This window comes from Mirounga leonina, unplaced genomic scaffold (assembly GCF_011800145.1).
Source record: "Mirounga leonina isolate KUSES-001 unplaced genomic scaffold, KU_Mleo_1.0 Mir_107, whole genome shotgun sequence".
In the NCBI taxonomy this organism is placed as follows: Eukaryota; Metazoa; Chordata; class Mammalia; order Carnivora; family Phocidae; genus Mirounga; species Mirounga leonina.
In genome coordinates, this window is record NW_023270233.1 from 5,680,588 (window position 1) to 5,705,403 (window position 24,816).

At 54.3% G+C, this 24,816-nt stretch overlaps 1 protein-coding gene across 6 annotated transcripts in view; it reads right to left on the minus strand.

The window, feature by feature from the left end:
* Nucleotides 1-24,816, minus strand: part of LOC118019056 (leucine-rich repeat-containing protein 20) — a 108,009-nt gene that overhangs the window by 17,935 nt on the left and 65,258 nt on the right. For all 6 annotated transcript variants that reach the window (XM_035017906.1, XM_035017897.1, XM_035017892.1 and 3 more), the window contains one exon: nucleotides 5,538-5,705. In XM_035017906.1, coding sequence (XP_034873797.1) covers nucleotides 5,538-5,705 — 168 coding nt within the window. The remainder of the gene's footprint in view (nucleotides 1-5,537; nucleotides 5,706-24,816) is intronic.

A 24,816-nucleotide genomic window follows, 5' to 3' on the forward strand; every position in this document is an offset into this window, starting at 1 on the left:
CACAGCAGAAGACTGAAGCCCCGGGGGTAGGGTGGGGTACAGACTCTCAATCGGCACACTGCTGCCCCCTCCTTGGTCACTTGTTAGAAATGTAGGTTCCTGGGCCCACTGACAGAGATTCTGAGAGAGGACTTGGGAGCCTTCCTCTCCAGCCAGCACTCCGGGGGACTGGGGTGTGGGATCCGTGAAGCTTACGGAGCAGTTGTGCTTGGGGGCGTCGGGGGGACAACAGCACAGCTGGTGGCCCGGAGATAGCACCTGGTGCTTTCGGGAAAGGCACCCCGACCAGCACTTCCCAGCCTGCGGTGTGCACACAAATCACCTGGGGATCTTGCTCAGGTGCAGATTCTGACCCTGGAGCACAGAGGTAGAGCCTGGGGCTCTGCATTTCTAACAAGCTCCCAGGTGATGCCCACGCTGCGGGTCGGTGGATGATGCTTTCAGAAGCCTTGGCAGGGGCTTCAGCATGCAGCCATATCACGGGTGGGGGGGAGGGGCTTGTTAAAACAAATCGCCTCCTCCCTCCCAATTTCTGACTGAGGAAGTCTGGGGAAGGGCCTGAGAATGTGCATTTCTTTCTTCTTCCTTTTTTTAGTAGACTCCACACCCAGCGTGGAGCCCTGAACTCAAGACCCTGAGATCAAGACCTGAGCTGAGATCAAGAGTCGGCCACTTAACCTACTGAGCCACCCCACCACCCCGGCACCCCGTGAGAATGTGCGTTTCTAACAAGTTCTCAGGCCCTGCTGCTGAGACCCCCACTTGAAGAAATACGAGCTTCCACGGTAAGAAGTGAAACCATGGCACAGGATCAAGTACATACGGCCCAAAGCATCCCTATAGAATACAGACACTTTGCTTTTTCAGAGTGCTATTGCTCTATTAAATTCTTAGCAAGAGCTTGTTTTCCTATGATCTCTGGCTGTCTCTGGAACACTGGGAAAAACCTCAGTGAGTTAAGGGTCATGGAAAATTAATTCTAGATTTACTGAAAGAGCCCCCTGCTTAGCAAAATGAAGTCTCCGAAGTACTTGATTTCTCCTCACCCCCACATGTTCCAGGAGTCTGGTGAAATGCTATGCGGGATCGAGTTCTAATGCGAACTTCATGTGGCTTCTGCCTCCACCTCCCAGTCACAGGCAGCAGCTTCCGGGGTGAGAGACCCGGCTTCTGGAATTTTCCGCAAGACAGGTGATCCATCATGTCCTCCTGTCAGACTAAATGTCACCTCCTCTGAAGCCCCTCCCAGGCTCTCCTGGGAGCCCCACCTCACAAGGACACATGGCCCACCAGGACTGTCCTGGTGGCTTGTCCCCAGGACCCAGGAAGCCTCCCAGCCAGATGGGGGCATTGGCTGCTGCGTGTGCCAGGGGACCAGCTGGTGGAGGGGCGAGGCCCCTTGATCGACACTGTTTTACATTCACCTAAACCTGGCCAGACCTGCAGACTCGGGTGGGGGATGGGGTTGGCCACAGGCAGAGAAAATGGTAAGACACGGGGAAGGACTTTCAGACTGAGCGTGCAGGCCGGCCGGGCGGGGATAAACAGTCACGGGCACTGACCCGGTCATCTACCTGACTCCACAGTCAGGTGGGTGGCGAGCTCCTCCCCTCGGCCGAGGCCTCGATGCCCGTCCTCACTCCACCCCCACCAGTCACCAGGAGGATGCAGAAGGTGGTGACCATGACGCCAGAGACACGGATCGAGAAGAGAGGAGGGAAGAATGTATTGTGTGGCTGGCAGTGTGCGCTGCGGGGGACATGTAGCAAGGCTGGCTGAGAACAGACCCCACATCTCTGCAGGGCATCTCAAGGGAGTGGCTTTTGATATTTCTTCATCGTGACCCACAGTAAGAATTACGTTCTTACATCACAACCCAGTACATAGACCTGTGCATGTAGGTAAAACTGAAATGAAAGTCACAAAGCAATGTTACCACGCTAGAGGGGACGCACTCCATCACCCGCTCGCCTCAACCTTCGCATCTGACTTCATGACTCACTAGTGGGTCACCGCCGGCAACCGGACACAGTCTGCCCTCCTGTGTGTCAGTCATTTCAGAGGGCCTCCAGGCCTTAGGAACTCCTGCTTTGCTCAAGGCTCCAAGCAGCTGAGCACCTGCGGTAGGGCAGACGCCATGCTCGGGGCTGGGTGGAGGCGGGGAGCAAGGCGGCTCCCGAGATGAGGATAGGGAGACCTTGTGCACACAGACCAGAGGACTGTCTGTACCAGCTGCAGCCATGGGGCCACCAGGGCTACCTAGATGCACGACCTGAGTGAGGGTAGTCAACTCCCGGTGGGCCCCAAGGACCGGCACCAGCACCGGCTGGCGGTTGGCACCAGAAAGCAGACGCAAGCGTCCCTGTCTCTCCCAGCCTACATACTCTAGTGAGGCCCCCTCTCCTCTCCCCTCCATGAACTGGAGCCCCCATTCTGGCCCAGAGTGGAGGAAGATCGGGTAGCAGCACTACTGAGAAAGCAGAAAAGAATGGAGTTGCTTGGGCCTCTCCCAGGATGCTGCAAGCCTCCGGGTCTCCCTGGGGCCAGGCTGCAGGCATCCTTCGGGGCGGTCCCTTCAGACTGGGTCTCCTTCTGACGACGCAGGGGGCTTGCTTCAGAGCCGCCTGCTTTCTTTTCGCTGAACCACAGCCTTAAGGCAACTCATGCATCTCAGATTTATTTCTCGGGAAAAAAAATGTTTCCAACACCTTCTTTGGGCTCTGAAGGGGAAAAAGAAGCCACTCTTAAGGCATCCTAAACTCCTACTACAATTTTCCCAATGAGATCCTGCAGGAGATGAGCTACAGCTGGGACAAGGGCAAAGCCATTTCCGTCATGAAGGACGGTGCACCTCAGCCGCTGTGACCATGGCCCCCTCCATATGCGGCCGGGCTAGGAAAGCAGGGACTGGGCCTGCCATGGCTTTGGGAGTTAGAAGCAATCCGAGTAACTAGCATGGATCAGGGAGAGGCAGAGAATGGAAGCGAGGAGACCCCAGCAGGGGAACAGGATCACCTCTCTCCTTGGGGGGCGTGTGGGAGACCGGCCAAGGCCTCCAGCGGCAGAGTGGGGAGCGGGGAGTGGGTCCCGGGGTAAGTCGAGCACTTCAGGGAGCTTCTGCTGCACAGGGCCAGTCCCCAGCATCTCTACATCCCCCGTGCCTGGCCAGGCTGACCTGTACCTCTGCTACAGGCGGACCTGGCTGGGCACTAGCCCAGGTTTTGACATGTCCCTTTCACCCGTCCAGCTGTACAACAGGCACCTGGCCTCAAAGGCGAGGGGAAAGCTCTTAGAGCCTAGGTTTCTATGTCTATCAGATGGGCCGTGGGCCTGGGCCTGAGCATTCTTGGTAAACTGTAAGAGGCTCCCACATATAGTCATTACCTCACTCTACAGAAAGGAAAAGATACCTACACAAGAGAATGAGTCAAAACCCCATCTTTGCTGTGGGAACTGTTGCTGCTAAGGGATGTCGTCGGCCTTGTGGGAGGGGGGGACTGTGGCATCTGTACCACGCTGTGTGCCCCGCTTCGTATAGCAGCCAGCACGGGGCCCACACGCCCTGCTCCCCTGCTTGTGGCCCAGCTCCCTTCTGGGCTGGGGGTGGCAGAGAACCTTGGTTTAAAAGCTGAGAAGAGGGGCGCCTGGGTGGCTCAGTCCGTTGAGCGTCTGTCTTCGGCTCAGGTCATGATCCCAGGGTCCTGGGATCGAGCCCCGCATCAGGCTCCCTGCTCCGCGGGAAGCCTGCTTCTCCCTCCCCCACTCCCCCTGCTTGTGTTCCCTCTCTCGCTGTGTCTCTGTCAAATAAATAAATAAAATCTTTTATTTATTTATTTTTTTTAAGATTTTATTTATTTATTTATTTGAGAGAGAGAGAAACAGCATGAGAGGGGATAGGGTCAGAGGGAGAAGCAGGCTCCCCAACAAGCCGGGAGCCCAATGCGGGACTCGATCCCAGGACCCTGGGATCATGACCTGAGCCGAAGGCAGTCGCTTAACCAACTGAGCCACCCAGGCGCCCAATAAATAAAATCTTTTAAAAGCTGAGAAGAAGCTGGGGCTCAGAGGGGTGACGTGGGTCTTCTAAGGCTGTCGTCGGGAAGTGGGGATGCCAATGGCCAGCGCTTGTCCTCACCCGCCTGCCTGCAGCTACAGGCCCAGCTCTGGGCTCGGCATCGGCTCGCTGTGGCCCCTGCTCAGGAACTGCCCCATTCGGAGAAGCAGCAGAAGGAAGTGGAGGCAGGGGAGGAAAGGCTCAGCAAGGAGGGCCTGGCTGAGAATGAAGGGCTCAGGGCCAGACCCTGGACGGTGACAGCAGCGCAGGAGGGTGGGCCTCATGGTGGAAAGGCACTTCTGGACATGCTCCTTCCAGCTAAAGACAGCACAAGGGTTCAAGGGACGGGGGGCCAATTCAAGGGCAAGGCGCTCAGGGATCCTGGTCTTGGGAGGGAAAAGACCAAACCAGAGCCCACCCGCAGGGCCTTCCCAGAGGCCACACAAGGAACCTCATCCTAGGCATAGGGCTGAGTGTGAGAGTCACATATACTCGTCCTGGCACCTCTGCCGACTCCCTGTGTGACCTGACGCGCTCTCATGACTCCTCTGAGCCTTAGTTTACTCCTCTATAAAAGAATGGATCGCAAACCTCAGAGGTTACCTGGTCCCGCGCCCCCTCAGCCAGGGCCCGCGCACAGATGGGACACTCAGCGCCCCATGCAGGCAACAGGCACTCTCCATCCAGCTCCAAGCTGCTAGAGAGCTCTTGCTTTTAGTCAAATGGCATAATGGCTGTGAAAGCGATTACAAACAGAACAGCAGCACTGAAGGGGGTTATTACCGACACTGTCAACATCAGAGGCGGCTGAGAGGGCACCAAACGGGGTTTGAAGACGGGCTTCTGAGGGAGCCAAGGCAGCTGGAGGAGGGAGCCGAGGAGGAGGGGCACAGAGGGGCCCTGGGGGGTGCTGCCTCTGTCTGGGGAGATCAGTCAGCAGCGGGAGAGGATGCTCAGGCGGAAATGCCTCAGAAGGAGGAAAGGGCCACTCGCGGGGCGGGGCCTGCTGTTTGCAGAAGGCGGAAGGCGCTCTGAGCCTGGGGCGGGAGACCCTCGGGGTCCTTGGGGGAGCATGTAAGTGCACTGGAAAGCTAGGAGACGCTGCTCTGAACACGGCTGCCTAGTGGCCTCAGGTGGTTGTACATGGATATAGGGTCCCAGCTGGAGAGTCTGGGAGGCAGCCTTCTGGGACCCAAACAGAGCTTGTAGGCCCACTGGGTCAGGGCAGGCCGTGAGGAAGCCAAGGCCTTCGACCTGCCAGGTGAAAGCAGCTGTTCAACCCAGCCCCAGCAGGCGGCAGGGCCTCAGAACGCTTCCCTTTCCAGGCTCAGTGCCCTGTGCTCAGGTGTCTCAGACCAGGAAGCTCACCCTTGCCCTCACGTCTGTGAAGGTCTGACCCCAGAGCCCCATGTCCTCCTCAGAGGGAGGAACTGCAGACAGAGACAGTGGGAGATGCAGGGACCACATGGCCGGGGCCGCTCACCCACGATGTCGTTCTCCTCTAGGTTGATGGTCTCTAGCGCTGGCAGGGTGGTGAGCTGCTCGGGGAAGTCATGGAACTGGTTGCGGGAGAGGTCGATGGCCTTGAGGTGCTGCAGGGTGCTGACCTCACTGGGGAGGCGGTGCAAGAAGTTCCCTTCCAGGTGGAGCTCTGTATGTGTGGAGGGAAGAGGAAGAGGGGTGAAAGGGAGCAACCTACAGATCACAGGGACAGCGGTACCTGGGCCAGGAAGGCAGTGAGGGAACCCCAGCCACAGGCAGCCCCCCGCCCTTCCAGGGGCTCCCTCCGTGTGTATGCAGGAGGAGCACCTGCCCTGCCCTGTCAGCTGGGCTCCCTGCTTTGGGCTCTGGAATGGAAGGCTCTCCTGACAGAAGCCTGGCCTAGACTAAGGGTCAGGATGGGCCAGCTCCTCCCTCAGACGAGGCGTCAACTCTGGGTCTCAACAGGACAGGTCAGGGCGGGCAGGCCCTGGATGCCCGATACCCACGATCCAGCGGAGGGACACCACTTTCTAGCACCCTCCCTGCTCAAGGAGCTGCCAAGGTCCTTCTGTGTCACGTGACCTCACTCCCCTGCTCAGCCACAGCTGGGCTGGCCCAATAGGTGTGGGCTCCTGCCCTATGGTAGGCAGGCGGCTGCTGGGAAAGCTGAGCAGCAACAGAGCCCAGGTGAGAAGGTGAGCTGGGCTGGTGTGTTCCACAGAGAGAAGAGGGGGGAGAACCGGGGGGCCCTGGGCAGGGAGAGGGATGGGGTGCAGAAACCAAGAGTCAAAGGGGAGGTAGGGTAATGCAGGGCTAGAAGAGTGGGGGATCTGGGGCCCCCACTGCCCGGTTCAAGCGCCAGCCGTGCTGCCTGAAAGTGGTTCCCTCAGTCACTGAACCACGTTCCATCTCAGTTTCCTCATGTGCAGGTGGGGACTAATACTACTACCACCTGCCTCGCAGTGTTTGCTGTTGGAGCGGTCCCCGTCAGCGTGGGTAAGGCACGTGGCATTCCTACGAGCTGCTGTCCCGACCACAGCACAGTGCTCAGTGAAGATCAGCGGTGTGCCAAGTGCTCAGCACGTGGCTGACACACAGTAGGTGCTCCATAAACACTGGGGAAGAGCCTAAGGAAGCAGAGGAAGCCTGCTGGCAGCAGGAGAACGGGGGAGACAGAGAAGCAGAACCACCACGAGCCTGCGATAAAGAGGCTGGACCGGCAGAGGCCTTGGTCCCCACTGCGCTCCCAGCCCCCGTCAGCATGGGACCTTGCCGTCAGCCCCTCCTTTGTTACCTGACTCAGGCGCACCCTGTCACCTTGTCTGGCCTCAAGGAAACTGAGGCCCAGAAGCGCCAAGGGACCTGAACGATGACCTCCACTCTTCTCCCCGGGGCCAGCTTCGCGGGCCTGTGACCCATGCAGTCACATGGGGTCCTAGGCTCAGAAGTCTGAGAGATTGAATGTTCTATGCTGCCATTCTGAAAGTCTTAATTTTATCCTGGAATCTGTGTTTGATAAATAGGGCTGGAGTCATGGAGAGTCAGGTCTCCCCCTGCGTCCCGAGGACACGTTCTCAGCAGCATGCTCTCTTGACCCTGACACTCCCAAGACAGGCTGGCCTCCCTGCTCCTCACCCCTGTGCTGCAGCTGTGGCAGCTCTCCATCCCGGCAGGGGCCTGGGCATGAGCATCAGGAGGGCATATGTGCTCATGGCGTCCCCGGTGGAGCATGGTGCCAGCAGCCCCCCCCGCCCCCCAGCGCTCCCTGCCCCTGGGCTGGCATCCCCGAAGTATGTCTAGCAGGTGGCAGCTGGAGGCCGAGTCTAGGCAGGAGGGAGCCTTTCGTCCACCCCAACCCGGGTTCGAGCACGTCCTGAGGTAGAGGTTTAAAGATCTTTGAGGGGCGCCTGGGTGGCTCAGTCAGTTAAGCACCCAACTCTTGATTTCAGCTCAGGTCATAACCTTGGGGTTATGGGGTCAAGCCCCATGTCGGGCTCTGTGCTCAGCCGGGAGTCTGCTTGACGTTCTCTCCCTCTCTCTCTGCCCTTCCCTCCCCGCTCACCCATGCTCTCTCTCTCTCTTAAATAAACAAATCTTAAAAAAAAAGATACTTGCGATGCTGGCTGCCCCTCCCTGGATCCCATCCCTGGCCAGGGCAGAGTGTGGAGGTCCCGCACACTGTGGGAGCTGTCAGGCCTGAATTTTCATGCGTGTGTGCCCTGCATCGTGGGGATAGGGAGACCCTAGGCACTTATGAGAGGCTGCCCTTCTTCCTTCCCTCCACCCAAACTTCATGAGTCTGGCTTGAATTTGTCCTGGCCCACTCAAGGCACCCTCTAGAAATGGGACACAAAATACAAATTGTGTAATTTCTTAATACACACAAATTAAAGGCTCTGATACCTGCATCTCAAACTGGCATGGCACGGTATAAGGATGAAATGTAAAATGCACGCTAATAATTTAAAGTGTTAATTTCTCCTTACTCAGATGGACCTTCAGTAGCAAAGGAAAAGTACCATGATACCCTAAGAGCGACGTCAGGGAAAAGGAAAACACTTATGTACCTTTAACGACACTGTTCTCCTGCTTTTTGAATGAGGACCCTGCATTTTCATTTTGCACTGGGCCCCACCGATTACGTGGCTGGCCCTGCTCCTCCCTCTGTGCTCCACCCTCCTTCCTCGGACCCTCCAGGACACAGAGCTGTGGGAGATGAGCTGCTCTCAGGTGCCAACGGCCCCTCCCAGGGTTTGGCAGTGAAGGCAGAGCCCCGGACCCTGCCCCCATGCACTCTCTGTACCCACACACTGGAGTACCGGCCACACCCGGGCCCCTGCTCTGCCATGCTGGGGCTTGGGCAGACAGGAACTGTATCTGATTCATCTTTGTTCCCTCCATCCAGCCCACTGAGGGGCACCTTGTGGTCACTCAGCAAATACTGGATGAATAATGACTCTTCCCACCCCCTACCCAGGGGGCAAACAGATAATGCGGGGGGCCTGGCTGGCTGCCTCTCATTTTCCCACCTTCAGGGACATCCTGAACCAAAGCTCCATCAGCAGAACCACAGCTCGCCCCCCACAAACCCAGGACCCCCTCAGCAGCCAGTTCTTAGATGGCCATGCCTTAAACCAGAAAACATCCCTATCCAGATCATGCTTCTAAGGTCACCGTGTTGGAAGGGATGCTGGAGAGCGTCCAGCGCTTCCCAGGCTTGCCTGTGCCAGACACTGCAAGCATGCTGCTGCCTCAGGGTCTTTGCACCTGTAGTTCTTTCTTTTTTTTTTTTTTTTTAAAGATTTTATTTATTTATTTGACAGGGAGAGACACAGCGAGAGAGGGAACACAAGCAGGGGGAGTGGGAGAGGGAGAAGCAGGCTTCCCGCGGAGCAGGGAGCCCGATGCAGGGCTTGATCCCAGGACCCTGGGACCATGACCTGAGCCGAAGGCAGACGCTTAACGACTGAGCCACCCAGGCGCCACCTAGTTCTCTCTTTCTACAATACTCTTGACCAGTATATTTCCAGTGTGCGTCCTTGTCAAATGTCACCGTATCTAAACTGGGGTCCTCTCCCATCGGTTTCTGCCCCCTCCCCTCCCCTGCAGTCCTTCCCTCCCCACAGCATCCATCGTCACCTAACACGTTGACCTGTTGGTGCACTGGCTGTCTCTCCCATGACAGCAGGAGATGCACGACGCTGGGGCTTCGCTCCGCTGTGGAAAAGTGCCCACAGCACGGCGCCCAGTACACGTGGAGGACTCCGTGTTAGACGAGTGTGCAAATGAATAAACAAAGGAATCGGAGCATCACCCTCACAATTTTGCCAAACTTCTATTCCATGATACGCTGTTTCTCCTTAAATTGAGTCGTTCTTTTTTATTACATGAAAATGGGAAAAGTTATTACTTTCCGTAAGAATAATGTTATTCAATTCTCACTGGCAGCTGCTGCCGGTTGAGGAATCTGGGCACCCGGCGCATTTACACCAGCGGAGGGGGGTGTGGAGGGCAAGGGGTGGCTGCCTCCCACAGGCTCTCAGAAGCCACTTGCCTGGAACGGACATTTGTTCTCAGAGGAGAATCGGCCCAATTTTCCTGGCTGTTTGATTCCTGTTTGGTGCATTTCCCTGAGCCCTCCTTTTCTGAGAATGTGCCTGCCACACTCTAATCTGGCGGCCGCCGCACCCCCAAGTCCCCAGTTCACAGGCCATCTGCCAGTGGGGCCGGCCACGGGCCCCTTAGGGAGCCTGTCTGGCCTCCACAAGGCAGCTGCTGGTGATGAAGCGGGCAGTTTTGAGGGCACAGCGCCATTTGCTGAGCTCGGTGGCAGGTGCCAGTTGGTGTTATAATGGGGAGGGGGCAGATGTCAACTGTCCCCGGGTTTGTTTTCATTCCCATGGTCAGGAATGCCAACTCTAGGAAGGCCTCCTCACGGCTGGGCTCTGGATCCTCCCCTCCTGGAACCTGCTGCATTCCCCCAGCAGATCTCGCCTGCTGGGTCACACAGATGAGACTGGGGCATGGCCCCACATAGACAGGGGAGGCCATATGGTATGGGTGTGACCAAGCCAGGCTGTGCGTTCTGAGTCAGACTCTGCCACTTCCTGACTACGTGACCTTGGGCAAATTGTATATCTTTGCCTAGGTTTCTTCATCTGTAAGATGAAGACAGTACGAGAGTCTTCTATAGGACTCCTGTGAATTTAAGTGAATTAATACACAAAAAAGGCTCTGAACAAGCTAGGCACACAGTAAGCACTGTGTAACTATGTGAGATAGACAGATGGACAGGCAGACAGATTTGGCAAACAATGCCAGGCACCCATTGAAAGCAGGAATCCAGTTAGGAAGGAGTTACCTGCTAGGCTTGTATTTCTTTTCTTTTTTTTTTTTTTTAAGATTTTATTTATTTATTTGACAGAGACAGAGATAGCGAGAGCAGGAACACAAGCAGCAGGAGTGGGAGAGGGAGAAGCAGGCTCCCAAGGAGCAGGGAGCCCGATGCGGGGCTCGATCCCAGGACCCTGGGATCATGACCTGAGCCGAAGGCAGACGCTTAACGACTGAGCCACCCAGGCGCCCTAGGCTTGTATTTCTAACCGCCCAAACTTGGGCTTAGAAGAGAGTGCTCTTTGCCCGAAGCTACAGTAAACACAAGACGGTCCTCTGGTCCTCTGCTCCTTTGGATACGCCAGCAGAGTCCTGAGGCCTTTGGGGAGCAGGTGTCTGAGGCACCGAGCAATGGGGAGCTGAGAAGCACAGCTCAGCATTACAGCTGCACAGCATGTGAGCTTGCAGGGGTCCCACCATCTGTTGGCCCTGTCCCTTGACACCCCAGCTCGGGGGTGACCAGGGTAACTGCTGCAGGGGTGGAGAAGAGAATCTCCCCTTTCTTGGTTTTGTTATCCTCAATTTTTGACATGTTCTGAATTGCTATTAAAAAAAAAAAGAGCCTTTTATGGAACCATTTTGGGCCTGAGTCTAATGACAGCCCCAAAGTGGCCTGGAACTGTGAGAAGCACCCACCACTGCAGACAGCGTCTGAGAGCCTTTTAGGAGCTTGCCTCCACAGGCAGCTAGAATAGTCAGGGCCAATGGGGCCATGAAAGCTGATAGGAGAGTGGTCCCTGGGGAGCTCAATGGCCTGACAGAGCACTCTGTCCCCAGCAGTCTGCTCCCACTGTAGGGGCCCCGAGGAAGCAGCCCTGACTGGCAGGAGCCTCCCCTGCCTGCTATCTCTGCTGCTCAGGGCTGGTGGAGACAGACCATCTAGTCTGGGAAAGTGGGCTGCAGAAGGCTCTGCCCAGTGCCCCGGATGCAAACCCCGAGGGTCATGGCCAGTCTAGCAAGCACTCAGCATCTTTCACCCCCACTCAGGGTAGCAAGTTTGACATCATTCTTGAGGCTGGCTTAGGGGCCACGACATCCTTGAACAGAGATACCCAGAATGACCAGAGGGGCTTTCTTGCCTGCACCTCAAACAGGCTCACAGGGTGATGGGCACTTGCTGCTTACATCCAGGTTTGGGGGAATTGTGCTGAGGATGGACAGTGGGTGCGTATGTGGTCCAGCTCCAAAGTCTCGTAGATAGAGCCCAGGCCAAAGAAGCAGTCCTCCACCACGGGGGATAACCAGGTACTGCTGGGCCAGGGAGAGAGGGCAGGAGCCAAAGGAATAGCCAATGGGAAACTAGGCAGAGCTGGCCGTGTGAGGTGTGAGAACCCCAGGCAAGCAGGTGGGCAATGTTGGCAGGGCCCAGCGAAGAGGACGGCGATGCTCTGGGAAAGGTCCACGAAAGGTGTTAGAACAAGTCGGAGTTGAGCTCCGAGGAAAAAGGTTGAAGCCATGTTTCCAAACTAAGACCCAAGGCCAGACCAGAAGCCCCTTGAGGGCCAGGACCAGTGAGGTTCATCCTCGTATCCTGGGTGCCCAGCACAAGGCCTGAGACAGAGAGGGTGCTCCAGAAAGACTTGACAAATAAGGAACAAGGGTGGCATAGGCTGACTTGACCACAAACATCCTCAATTCTTTCCACTGCTCCCAGCCTGGCACAGGGCTAACCCCGAATCATGGTGCGTGTGAATGTGAGCAATCCATCTGTAATTTGATAGGAATGAGTGCTGCCCTTTCCAGAATGGGGTCCAACCAAATGGAGTCAAAATAGAAAGTCATGAGGGTCAAAAGAGCTTAGGAAGAAGAGCCTGCTGTTCAGAGTGGTTCTTGAGCAAACCTTTCTGGAGGCAGGAATGCCTTGTTGGGCTTGTACTTTTTAATTAACCATGCTGGGTGACAGAGCAGTCTTGGCCTTCTGATAACCTAGGCTCTCAACATGTAGGGACTTGACATTATGTAAAGCTTTGAAGAGTTAAGTCTTTCATGGGTCAGGCTCTGAGCCTCTCCAATCTCAGGGCCATCATTCTCTGCACTCTGCTTATTAAGTCCTTCGCCCACCCTCTTGGAGGCAGCCCATGGGGTTTTTGGAGCTAGACAGATCCAGTATCAGATTTTAGCTGCCCCACTCCCAAGCTGTGTGATGTTAGGTAAATCACCAAACCTCTCTGAGTCGTTTCTTTCATCTCTAAAAGAAAAGAGATGAGGGGCGCCTGGGTGGCTCAGTGGGTTAAGCGGCTGCCTTCGGCTCGGGTTGTGATCCCCGGGTCCTGGGATCGAGCCCCACGTCCAGCTCCCTGCTCAGTGGAGAGCCTGCTTCTCCCTCTCTCTCTGCCAGCTGTTCTGCCTACTTGTGCTTTCTCTCTCTGTGTCAAATAAAAAAATAAAATCTCTAAAAAAAAAAAAAAGAAAAGAAAAGAGATAAAACCTCTGAGGTGCTAGGAAAATTGAAGGAGATGATACATGTACAGCGCCTGGCATACAGTAGGTGCTCAATACACATTTAACTCTGTCCTTGCCAAAGGTGTAGGAAAGACAAAGGACATAAATCATTTTACGGTCCAGAAAACCCAGACCATAGAAGCGTCGTGGCCCGCTGCCCAGGGTGACTGGGAACTGGAGAGAGCAGGCGTTTGATGAGGGGCAGCTCTTTGCACCTACTGTTCCGTAGTTCCAGGCCCGGCTCAAGAAACGTGTGTTGAGCATTCCGAGCAGAGCAGCGAGAGTTCCTGTCCTGCTCCTCCCTAAGCCTGAAGAGAAGGGGCAGTGATTCTGCAGAAGCCTCTGGATGATATTCATTCTAAGAGCATGCGAGGGAAGGAGATATGCAGAGCCCTTGAGTCATAGCGGGGGCGAGATAGAGACGTAGAGAAAAGCTACTGAACAGCAGGAAAGAGACTTGGCAGGACACACTGAGCATTTATTAAAACGACATCAGTTAGATGAAAAGCTTTCCCGCTCCCTGGCTCTGGAGAGGTCCCTGGCTGATCCCGGCATGGCTCCTCAGCAGAGTGCAGCTGGCTCGCATTGCTCTTCCGTCCTGAGCATGTGCCAAACCAAGCTTTCTGCTTCCAGTGGAAGTGTCTTCAGCCTTCCTGGGACTCTGCTCGCCCTCGGCTCTACCCAGCCCTCTCCCCATCTTGGTGTCTGGATGCCTCCCCCTTCCGTGAGGAAAGGGGGCAGTCTTCCATTTCCCCCTTCCCTTATCTGTGAATCTCAAGGAACACGGGGAGCATCTGTACATAGACCCTGTCTGTGCCATCGGGATGCTCAAGACAAGTAACGGTCCAGCCCTCAGTCGTCACTGAAGGCAGCAGGTAGCCTAGCACTGGGAGGTGCTGATACCTGTCACAGAAACCAAATGCTATCCCAACTGTAACTATAACATTTTGTTGTTTCAGCCAGAGATCTGGGATTATTTGTTCCTGATATGAAGCTGGCCCATCCTGACTGATATGGTTTGTTGAACTTCAGATGCATTTTCTGCTTACAAAAGCCGTGTGTGCTCATGGCAAAAATACAGACATCACAAAAACACGGAGCAGAGGAAAATGAAAATCGCATGTATTTTCACCCCTAGAGAGTACCAGAGTTGTTTGCTATTCATTCTTCCATATTTTTTTTTATGTATATACTAACGGATGGATGGATACATGTTTTTTTTTAAAAAAACAAAAAACCCCACAAAATTGCAGGGGCACCTGGAGCTCTTGGTTTTGACTCTGACTCAGGTCATGATCTCCTGGGAGATGGAGCCTCATGTCAGCAGGGAGTCTGCCTCTCCTCTCCCTCTGCCCTCCCCCCACCCGAAATCAATCAATCAATCTTTTTAAAAAATGCAATGATAGACTATACACTCGTTTGAGATTGGCCTTTTTCACTCAATAGAGCTTAGGCAGCTTTCCAAGTCATTGCTTAGTGCATCCTCTGGAGATCTCAGCACTAAAGATTAAGAAACTTGTGGAAACACAATCAGCCTGGCCCCAGCCTCCTGCTCCCCAGGGAAGGCTGCTCTCTCAAGTCTGGCCTTCCTTTAGCGGCAGGATCTGAGGAAAGGCTCAACTGTGAAGAGGAGAGGCTGGATCTGCCTAAAAGGTAGCCTCTCTCACAGCTCAGAAGCTTTTCTGAAAAGCACGAGGCAACGAGGGAGTGAGGGAGTTGAGGGAGGAAGATCCAGCTGGGCTGGGCAGGCAGATCTTGCACCCTTGGCAGTCCGGTCCTTAACGGCATTAAGCTCATCAAAGGGGCTGCATTGAAGCTGGGTTGGAAGGGGAGGCTTTCCATTGCTGAGCTTCCAAGGGGGCCCAGAGGTGCTCTGGTGAGGCAGTGTCAGCCCCCTTGGGTGAATCGGGCCCTGTTGCCTTGGCTAAGTGTTGAGGTGCTAGGCTGGAGTGGGGGAGGGCTTCTAGGAAAGAGCTCTCGTGCTGGACACCAAAAGTTCAGCTCACGGGGTCTGGGGCTGATAAAATCTAACAGCTAACAGCTCTTGAGCACTGCTATATTCCAGGTGCTTGTTCTCGGGGTTTCCCTGCAATCAGCATGTTCATTTTCTCATAACCTATGAGCCCCAGTTTGCAGAGAGAGAAAATTATGTGTCCAAGGTCAAACCTCAACCTCTCCCCCAGATATTTGACTTTCCTCCCCCAACTCCCAAACCGGGCTTTGAACCCCAAGAGAAGTGGGTCACTCGGGTACCACTCTTTTTCCAGCACTGCTTCCCTAACCCTGCAGTCCCTGTTCTCAGAGTAGAGACTCAGCAATTCTCTGCTTCTGACCTGGTTCTAGCCCACCTCCTCCTGTGTCCGTGGGCGCCCCCTTCGTCTGGCCAGCCCCCTGGGAAGGTCTCGCCTGGCGTATACAGCAGGGCAGAGAGGACACCCTGACAGAGGGCTGGGAGTGGCAGACATGCTGCCCGATACAGAGGATTTGTTAAGCACCGCCTAGACGCTCAGCCTGGCACTTGAACATGAAATGGATACTCTTTGAAAAGTAAAAGCACTCAATCAATGGAATTCTTTCTGTTAGGGAAGTATAGACCCATGAGACTTAATTCTTGGATTCTGGAGCCTTTGCTGGAAACAAAATTGAAAGCAAACATTAAAGCAGGAATTGAAAGGGAAAATAAAAGAGAAGGTGGGTGCAGGCAGGATGTGTGACTTACAGGAAAGTCACTGAGATACAGGGACACCAGAACAGCCCACATTCCCTCACTCGACCCCCAGTCACTGGGCGCCTGTCATGGGGATTGCTGCTGTGTGACTGTGGGGAGGGCGCAGGGAACACCAGCGTCTCCCCTCAACAAGCTTACACACACGGGGTTGGGGTGTGTGGGGGAAGACAAATAAATAAGATTATTTCAGACGGCTAGGAAGGCACTTAAGATCAGAGTGAAGAGTGAGAAGGAAAGAGCCCAGGGGAAAGCTATCAGGAAATCACAGGTACAAGGCCCCAAAGTAGGGAAGATTTGACACATCCAAGGAACAGAGAAGGGGGCAGTGTGCCGAGAGAGGGGATAGAAAGAAGAGCCGTGGTGGAGGTGGGGCCGGAACCAGGTTAGGCAGGGCCTCAGAGACCTTGCGAAGACAGCGAGTTTACTCTCCGTGAGATAGGAAGCCAGAGGAAGCATTTCAAGAATAAGTGTGCACGTTGTGTGTTGATTTTGTATCCCTGGGAACTTGCTGAACTCGTTGATGGGTTGTAGGAGCGTTTGGTTTTTGTTGTTTTTTTTTGTAGATTCCTTGGAGTTTTCTATGCAGACAATCATATCGTGTGTAAATAGTGGCAGGTTTTTTTAAAAGATTTTAAAGGGGAAAGGGGGAGAGGGAGAGGGAGAAGCAGGCTTCTCGCTGAGCAGGGAGCCCGATGTGGGACGTGACCCCAGGACCCCGAGATCATGACCTGAGCTGCAGGCTGACACTTAACCGACTGAGCCACCCAGGCGCCCCAAATTGGGGCAGTTTTATTTCTTCATTTCCAATATATATGCCTTTCTTTCTTTTTCTTGTCTTGCTGCAGTAGTTAAAACTTTCAGGATGAGGGCAGACATCCTTGCCTTGTTCTCAAATTTACAGAGAAAATATTTCATCATCAAGTCTGATGTTAGCTATGGGATTTTTATAGATGTTCTTTAGCAATTTAAGGCACTTTCCCTGTATTCCTAGTTGGTCAAATGCTTTATCTTTGTCAACAGATAGGATCATATGATGCTTTCTCTTCAGCCTTTGATATGATAGAAAACACTGATTTTTCAAACGCTTTTCAAATGACACATCTGGAAAAACTAATAAATCCCACTTGCACATCTGGAATAACTACTAAGTCCCACTTGGTCATGGCATTTAATTCTTTTTATACTTTGCTGTATTTGATCACTAATGTTTTGCTGAAAATTTTTGTGTCTCAGTTCATGAGAGACACTGGCCGATAATTTTCTTTTTGTACCATCTTTACCTAAATTTTTTTTTAAAGATTTTTTTTTAATTTATTCATTTATTTGAGAGAGAGAGAGAGAGCACATGAGAGGGGGGAGGGTCAGAGGGAGAAGCAGGCTCCCCGCCGAGCAGGGAGACCGATGCGGGACTCGATCCTGGGACTCCAGGATCATGACCTGAGCCGAAGGCAGTCGCTTAACCGACTGAGCCACCCAGGCGCCCCCCACATCTTTACCTAAATTTGAAATCAAAGCACGACTGGCTCCCTAGCATGGGTTGGAAAGTATGCCCTTCTCTCCTCTTTTCTGGAAGAGACTATGTAAAATTGATGCTAATTCTTGTTTAAACATTTGCTAGAATTCTCCAGTGAAATCATCTGGACCTAGAGAAAGTATTTTTTTTTTTTTTTAATTTAAATTCAATTAGCCAACACATTAGTTTCAGATGTAGTGTTCAGTAATTCATCAGTTGTGTACCACACCCAGCTGGGCCTAGGGAATTTACGTTGAGTTTATGAACGCCACGTGGTTCACAATGGACTTGGTAAGTTTTGAACGGGAACCAAACCATGGAGCAACAGCTCCCAGGCCCTTGTCACAAGGGGAGGGCAAAGAACACAGGTTTCTTGGGATGGAATCCACCACACCTGTCGAAGTCCTAGCCCTGTCTAAGTCTGGGATGTTATGTCGCCCTACCCTGGATGCCTAAGGTTTTCTCTGATGTGTCCACACCAGAGGAAGAAGAGAATTGTGGCGAGAGCCCAGCCACCTGATGGGCTGGTGTGTTAGGCTCCCAGAAACCCACAGCTGCAGCCACAGCTGGCCCTGCTTCTCACCCCGGGGGCCACGACACACTTCTACGCGGTGGCTTCGCAACAATGCTGTGGCCTGGCCAGGCTCTCATGGACACAGAGGGCTGAGGTCCTCTGGTCCCAGGGGCCTGCGTAGCAGGGTCTCCACGTGTTCCTTTCTGCTCTCCCTTCCGCCAGTGTTCAGAGTCCAGCAACCTGGGCTCCCAGGATGGACGGGGGCTCTGGGAGGAGACCCTAATTCCATCCGTCTCCCAAGATTGTCCATGGCCTGAGTACAGCCCGTCATGACATTCCCTTATTTATCATCCCTGCTGAAGTGTGGTTCCCGGTGTCTGCTTAATGGACCTCTCCTTCCCCCAAGTTCTTCTTATGACTTCCGCATCATCCTCATCTTGGACAACCGCCAGGTCTGACTCAGAGGCCTTGGGTTGACCCCAGGGGAGAGAGGAAGCCTGCTGATTCCATGAAAGGGCAAATGAGGCGGCCTGCTGTAATTAGGTAGGGAGGCATCGAGGGAATGTGCTAGCTCCAAAAATATCTGCCCACTGAGGACCAATCAGCACCTTGGCCGTGACCCTGCGTCAATGAGCAATCATGCTGCTGCCTGCAAGGGCCCCCCAGGGGTGAGGCAGCAGCTGTCCTTCCATTGGCCCATGCTTGGCACACGGACAGCTGCTGTCCACGGCGGACAGAGGGGCCAAGAGATAAGAGTCAAGTTTCCAAAAGCCACATCTGCATGGACGGACACAAGGAAGGGGAAAGAAAACTCTTCTAACCGGGTCTGGAACTCACTAAAGCCAAGTGCTAACCATCTGCCTCGTGAAAAGAATAAGGTGACTCTCGGGCGCCTGGGTGGCTCAGATGGTTGAGCGTCTGCCTTCGGCTCAGGTCATGATCCCAGGGTCCTGGGATCGAGTCCTGCATCGGGCTCCCTGCTCCTTGGGAGCCTGCTTCTCCCTCTGCTTCTCTCTCTCTCTCTCTGTCTCTCATGAATAAATAAATAAAATCTTTAAAAAAAAAAAAATTCCTCTTAAAAAAAAAAAAAGAATAAGGCGACTCTCGTACCAACATGGGCCACTTGCTAAAATAAAAGCTAAGTGAAAAAGACAAGTTGCAAAACGGTGGACACACTCTACAGAGGAGCTCCACAAAGGGGCTCTGGCCATGGACCCGCAGTCCCGACCCCTTCTTCCTTGCTGTGAGGCCTTGGGCAAGTTACTGGTCCTCTCCCTGCCTCAGGTTCCTCCTCTGAATCAAAGTGCTGATAACACTACCGACCTGGCAGGGTTGTAAAGATTTAAATGATCTCGTACTTGCACAGAGCTTCTCCCAGTGTCTCCCTGTGGCTATAATACACTGTAAATGTGACCAACATTAAATACATTCATGCTCATACTGGCAACAGATGATCTCTAGAACTGGTAAGTAGTTGCCTGTGGGTGGAGGAAATGGATATCTGGGGACGGGAGTGAGAGGGAGACTTATTCACCCCTATTTCCCTCTCTAATCCTTGGGATACTGTACTGTGTGCATCCGTTGCCCATTCAAAACATATAACAGGAACCTCAAATGAAGGCTTAGAATCTTATAACAACTAGAGAAATGTATGGGAAGTGGGTACAAAGGGCAGAGGGGGGATGGACACTTCTAAATCTCAGAGCCAGGAGCAAAGGAGAGCTTGGAACAGGGGAAAGAAGGGGAACCGCGAAGCCCCATGTCACACGGGGGGCGAGGATGTTTCCCTTGGGCCCTGCAGGACTGAGGCATCCGAGCCTACGCCAAGTTGCAAACAACATCCCAGGGTCCCAGGTGTGCACATGAGTCCTGCGTCTGCTGGTTTCCAGGGGCTGGCGACATGCAGGATGGACATGTTCTCCTGCTTGTGTGGCAGGAACACTTCTCCGGGCTGCCTCTGAGTCCCCTCCAAAGGGACAAACTGATTTATTCCTGTCACTTTCCAGAAAAAAGGACAAAGTTTGGTTTATAAGGATTTATAAATGAAGTTTACTAAATAACAGCATATGAGATTTATATACTTCCTGCGGAGTATTATTATTATGTCCATTTTAGGATGAGAAAGTGAACGCTCAGAGTGGTTCAATCATTTGCCCGAGGTCACACAGCTGGGAAATGCCAGGGCCAGGTTTTCAGACCCAGTGGTAAACCAGTTCCTCCCAGTTCCTAGCACAGTGGCTGGCAAAGAGTGGCCACAGACAGCTGAGTGAATAAGGAATGACAGAAGGTGCCATCCATCAGAGGCCCGGCTAAGAAACTCCGAAAGCCATCCACAGATGGCCCAGCATTAGCTCCAGTCCTTCAGGCCTTTTGGACTAGACTTTGCAGCAACTCCCATCAAGAGGCGGAGCCTAGTTCCCACCTCTTGACCTTGGGCTGGCCCCGCGACCACTCTGGCCCATGGAACGCAGCAGAAGCGGTGTTCCGGGACATCCAGCTGGGCACTACCCACTTCCTTCCTCTGGGAGTCCAGCCACTGTGCCGTGAGGGAGTCCAAGCAGATCCAAGCCCACAGGGAGCGAGGCCCTGGCGGCTGAGGGACCTCCCTCCCCAGACAGGTAACCTCAGTCTGCACGACATCAACCAGAACCGCCCAGCAGAGACCAGCTGACCCCCAGAGCTTGAGGGACTAGCACACTGTTGTTTGAAATCACTTAACCTTAGGGTGCTTTGACACGCAGTAAGAGAGCAAAGAAACAGCTCTTCTGCTGCCAAGGATCCTCCTGGAGCGAGGCACGCTTGCCTAGACGTTCTAAGGACAGCCGGCCACATCCCCCCGGCACCCCAGCTCTGGGCTGCCCTGGAGAGGAAAAGCAGGTCTGTGGTTCTGCTCCACGGGGACAGTTCAACCTCCTGCTGGGGGTCTGAGCTCCACCTGCGTTTAGCTTGTGTGCCACAGGAGGGCTCAAACGTTGGGGGTGCCGAGGGAAAGACGGTAGCAGAGAGCAGAGCATGGTGTTTCTCTGGAGAAGGCTTCCCCTTTGTGGCACAGTCCTGGCTCCACAGTGAGGTTGAGTGGGAGAACAGGAAAAGCAAGCAAAGTGGGGATACCGAGGCAGGAGCCCCCTGCCACTCTGCTGTAATAAATGACTACAAACCAGATGACATAAAACAACACACACTTCTCATCTTACAGTTCTGGAGCTCAGAAGACCACGATCGGTCTCAGAGGACTAAAAGACGGTGCGGAGCTATGTATGGTCTGGAGGTTCCAGGGGAGAATCCGTGCCTTGACCTTCCTGGCTTCTAGACGCCTGCGGCCGTACTGCTCCAATCTCTGCTTCTACCATCACATCTCCTTCTCAGGGCCCTCCTGCCTCCTCGTGGACATCTGCACCCCTCCCACTTAACCCAGGATCTCTCTCCACGTCCAGGTCCTCAGCTGATTAACATCCGCAAAGCCTCTTTTGCCACGTAAGGTAACATAGTCACAGGCTGCATGAACTAGGACGTGGACACCGCTGGGGGGTCATTATTCCGCCAACCAGGTGGTGGGAAGTCGCTCATTCACCCGCTCAGTGCGTAGTTTTGAACACCTACCACTATGGGCCAGGTCCTGTGTTGGATGGTGCTGGGGCTGCAGCGACCCCCAGGGCTGTGCATGGATGAACTCAGTCAATCTTCACAGGAGCGCTCTGAGGTAGAGCCTTTACTGTTATTATTCCACAATACCAAGAGGGAAACTGAGGCACAGAGCCATTCAACAACCTACCCATGCTTACAGAGCTAATAAGTGACAAAGAGCATCAGTCAGGGCCTCAACCAGGAACAGATGGCACCCTCAAATTAGGATAATCACGGAGGCTTCATTTGCAAGGAGCTGTTTACAAAGGTATAGGGAGCTGTAGGGGAACCTCAAGGGATCACGCAGGAACCCTGGGTTCAGAGCAGGGAGCTGTCACCACCCACAGCAACCCTGGGATGAGAGAGTCGTGTGGAGGCTGCCTCGAGGGAAGTGACATCGGAATGAGGAGGACCTCACAGGGAGGTGGCCAGGGGAATATATTCACTGAGCTTCTTCTCTCTCTTCCCCTGATCTCCTGTGGGGGAGGTCCCCATTGGCTGCTTCCAACCACAGCCAGAGAGTGAGAGAGAGTAGGATCAGAGGGAAACAGAAGACAGCACACCCCAGAACTGGGTGTCTATGCTTTGAACATCGCGAACAGCCCAGCTCTCATCTTGTGGGTCCTGGTTCAGCCTAACCACAAGGCAGGCTGCTCCTCACCCTGGTGAGTCCCAGGCTCAGGGTGACATCAGGGCTTGATGACCTCATAGGATAGATGGACAGCCTTAAAATGCTGGCCTTGATGATCCTATCTCTAGGATTCTATCCTAAGGATGCTAAAGCCCATGGTACTTGGGATTCCTTTAATTCTCTACTAAGGAGGGCTGACCCACTGCCCATAAGCATGCGCACAGGGGTTACAAACAGAGTACTGCGGCCCAGGGGACTTCAACAACAGACATTTATTGCCCACAGCCCTGGAGAAGGGAGTCAGGAGGTTTGGTTTCTTGGCCTTTGCCCCCTTGAGCTCGGCCAGGTAACCCCAGGGGACAGACATCCTTGAGACCAAAGGCAAAAACTGATGCAAAAGGCCACAATCTTATCACTACCTTGGGATCAGGTAGGAGTTCTTGATCGTGGGCAACTGTGAATGACTCAGGTGAGACAGAGCCTCCCGGACCCCGCTGTTCCAGTGGTGGGCTATGCAGAGGGAACAGAAGATGTGTGTCCAACAGAGTAGATCTGCCCCATCCCAGACTAAAACCGAGACGTCAGCATCCAACTGACCACTGCAAGGCTTCAGTGTCTGCCCTGCTTTCCAGCACTGTTCTGGACGCCCTCTCTTCTCCCCCTTTATCCACTCAGTGCCATCAGCTAGAGAAAAGTAAGCCAATGGGCCAGGGCAACGCAGGAAGTGGAGGGAGACACCCACACACCATCTCCCACTGCCTTCAGGTCACCTGCCCCGGCTCCCTCTTGACAGGCTCTCTGAGGATCGCTCACTCGTTCAGGCCAGTCGCTGACGCCACACCATATCCCCCTGCTCCGTAATGTTCAGTCTTGTACTGTTTTAGTCCATTTCCCAAACACACCTCCCATCTTCCCAAACGATGCCGTGGGAACTCCCCCTTTCTTTCTTTCCAGTGCCCCCTCCAAGCCATTTCCTCTGCAGGTTCCTGATTCCCCAGTGTTTTGGGCTGAATGGTGTCCCCCCCGCAATTCCTATGTTGAAGTCCTAGCCCCCCGTGCCTCACAGTGTGGCTGTGTTTGGAGGCGAGGTCTTTAAAGATGTGCTCATGTTCAAATGAGGCTTGTGTTCAAATTAGAGTGGCCCTAATCCCATCTGATTGGCATCCCGAGAAGAAGGGGAGGCGAGGACATGCAGAGAGACCCCAGGAACACTTGTGCACAGGAAGGCCACACGAAGACACAGCGAGAAAGTGGCCACCTGCAGGCCGAGGAGAGAAGCCTCCGAAGAAACCAAACCTCCTGACTCCCTTCTCCAGGGCTGTGGGCAATAAATGTCTGTTGGTGAAGCCCCCTGGGCCACAGTACTCCGACTGGGCAGTCCTAGCAAACTAATACACGCACTCGAAGCAGACTTGACTTCTGCCTCGGCCTGCCCACCAGACTTCCTGTAAATGTCTGCTGTGTCCCCCTCGGGTGTTAAGGTGGCTGTCTGCTTTCACACCCACCTCCCCCCGAGAGACTGGGGACTCCTCAAGGCCCGCATCTAGGTCTTTGCTGTCCCAACCACCCCAAATGGCTGGTGCCAAGGGGTTAACCGAGATGACACATGTCAAACCCTCCGCGAGAAGCTTCGAGGGCTAAGTGCCCCACAAATTCGGACCCTCGGGTTATTACTTACCTGTCCGTGCCCACAGCACAACAGGTGCTCCCGAGGAACTGCTATACTGAGCTGAAAGGCAGGCTGTGAGCAACTGAACAGGCACGCAGACAATGGCCAGGCCACATATAAAAACAGCACTCGGACCCACACCCTGCAGCCCCCTTGCCCAGGGAGCCAACCCATCCGCTGTGGGAACTGGCCCAGGAGGCCAGTCTGCTCTCGCTCATACTCGCAGGGACTCAGACGGCAGTCTCTATGGACGGTCCAGTTAGCCAAATATGACTCCCGTAACAATCGGCCCCAAATGGCCAGGACTTGATTACCAACGGACAGCTTCGGGTCGACTGGAGAAAGCCAAAAGGCACCCTAACCAATTACACAGGATGCCTGCTGCGAGCTGGCCCGCCTCCAGCTCCCCCCTCCCCGCCAGCGGGGCACAGCCTTCCCTTTTATCCCACTCCTCTGCCTGCCTTTGAGTCTCTGCCAGACCCCGGTGACAGCTGCCGGCTACCCCCCACCAACTAGAGCCGGTTCTGAATAAACAGCCTCTGCTTCTCAGCTGGGTGGCTTTTGTGGATCTCCACAGGTGTGCAGGCCCCGGACACGGTCATGAGAAGAGCTGACTGACTCGTATCGGGAGGAAGTGGGGAGACAGGCAGCCGGGAGAAGAGGGGACAGAAGAGCCGGAGTCAGACAATGAGACGCACTCCACAGGGCGTGCCTGCCCTTCGCACGGATTCCACTGGTGCCATGGGCTTTCTCGTGTTTTGCTTTCTTCTTCTAGAACCCGGGTGAAGGGCATCCAAGGCATGGAATCATTTAAAGATGACCCAACTCCGAGGGGGCCATGAGCCCAGCAGAAGCCAGTCCCCAGGGCGCCCACCGGAGACAATGTGGCAGGTGGGGAGGAGGCAGACACGGCGTTCCCCCCAGCAGCAAGGCAGTCCTCCTCCTCCATCAAGAGCCAAGCAGAGGAAGCTGGCAAGCCAGCAAAGCCTTATTCAAGCTTCCCTTTCACACATAAAAGGAGAGGGTTTTTCAACTTGAAAGAGAAACCACAAATCCAGGCTGGGGCCCAGAGCCATGGCTCCAGGAGCCAGGTGCGGCTCTCAGCCCCAGCCCCTCCCAGCCCCGGTCCCCAGCCCACCACCAGCTCCTGCTGTCACCACCTCTGTGAGGTCCAATTACTGCATACAGCACAGCTTTCCTTTTGTGATCCGGGGCGCCGTGGGGGAGTCAGGAGCCGCCAGCCACAGGGAGGGAGGGCCAACTGCA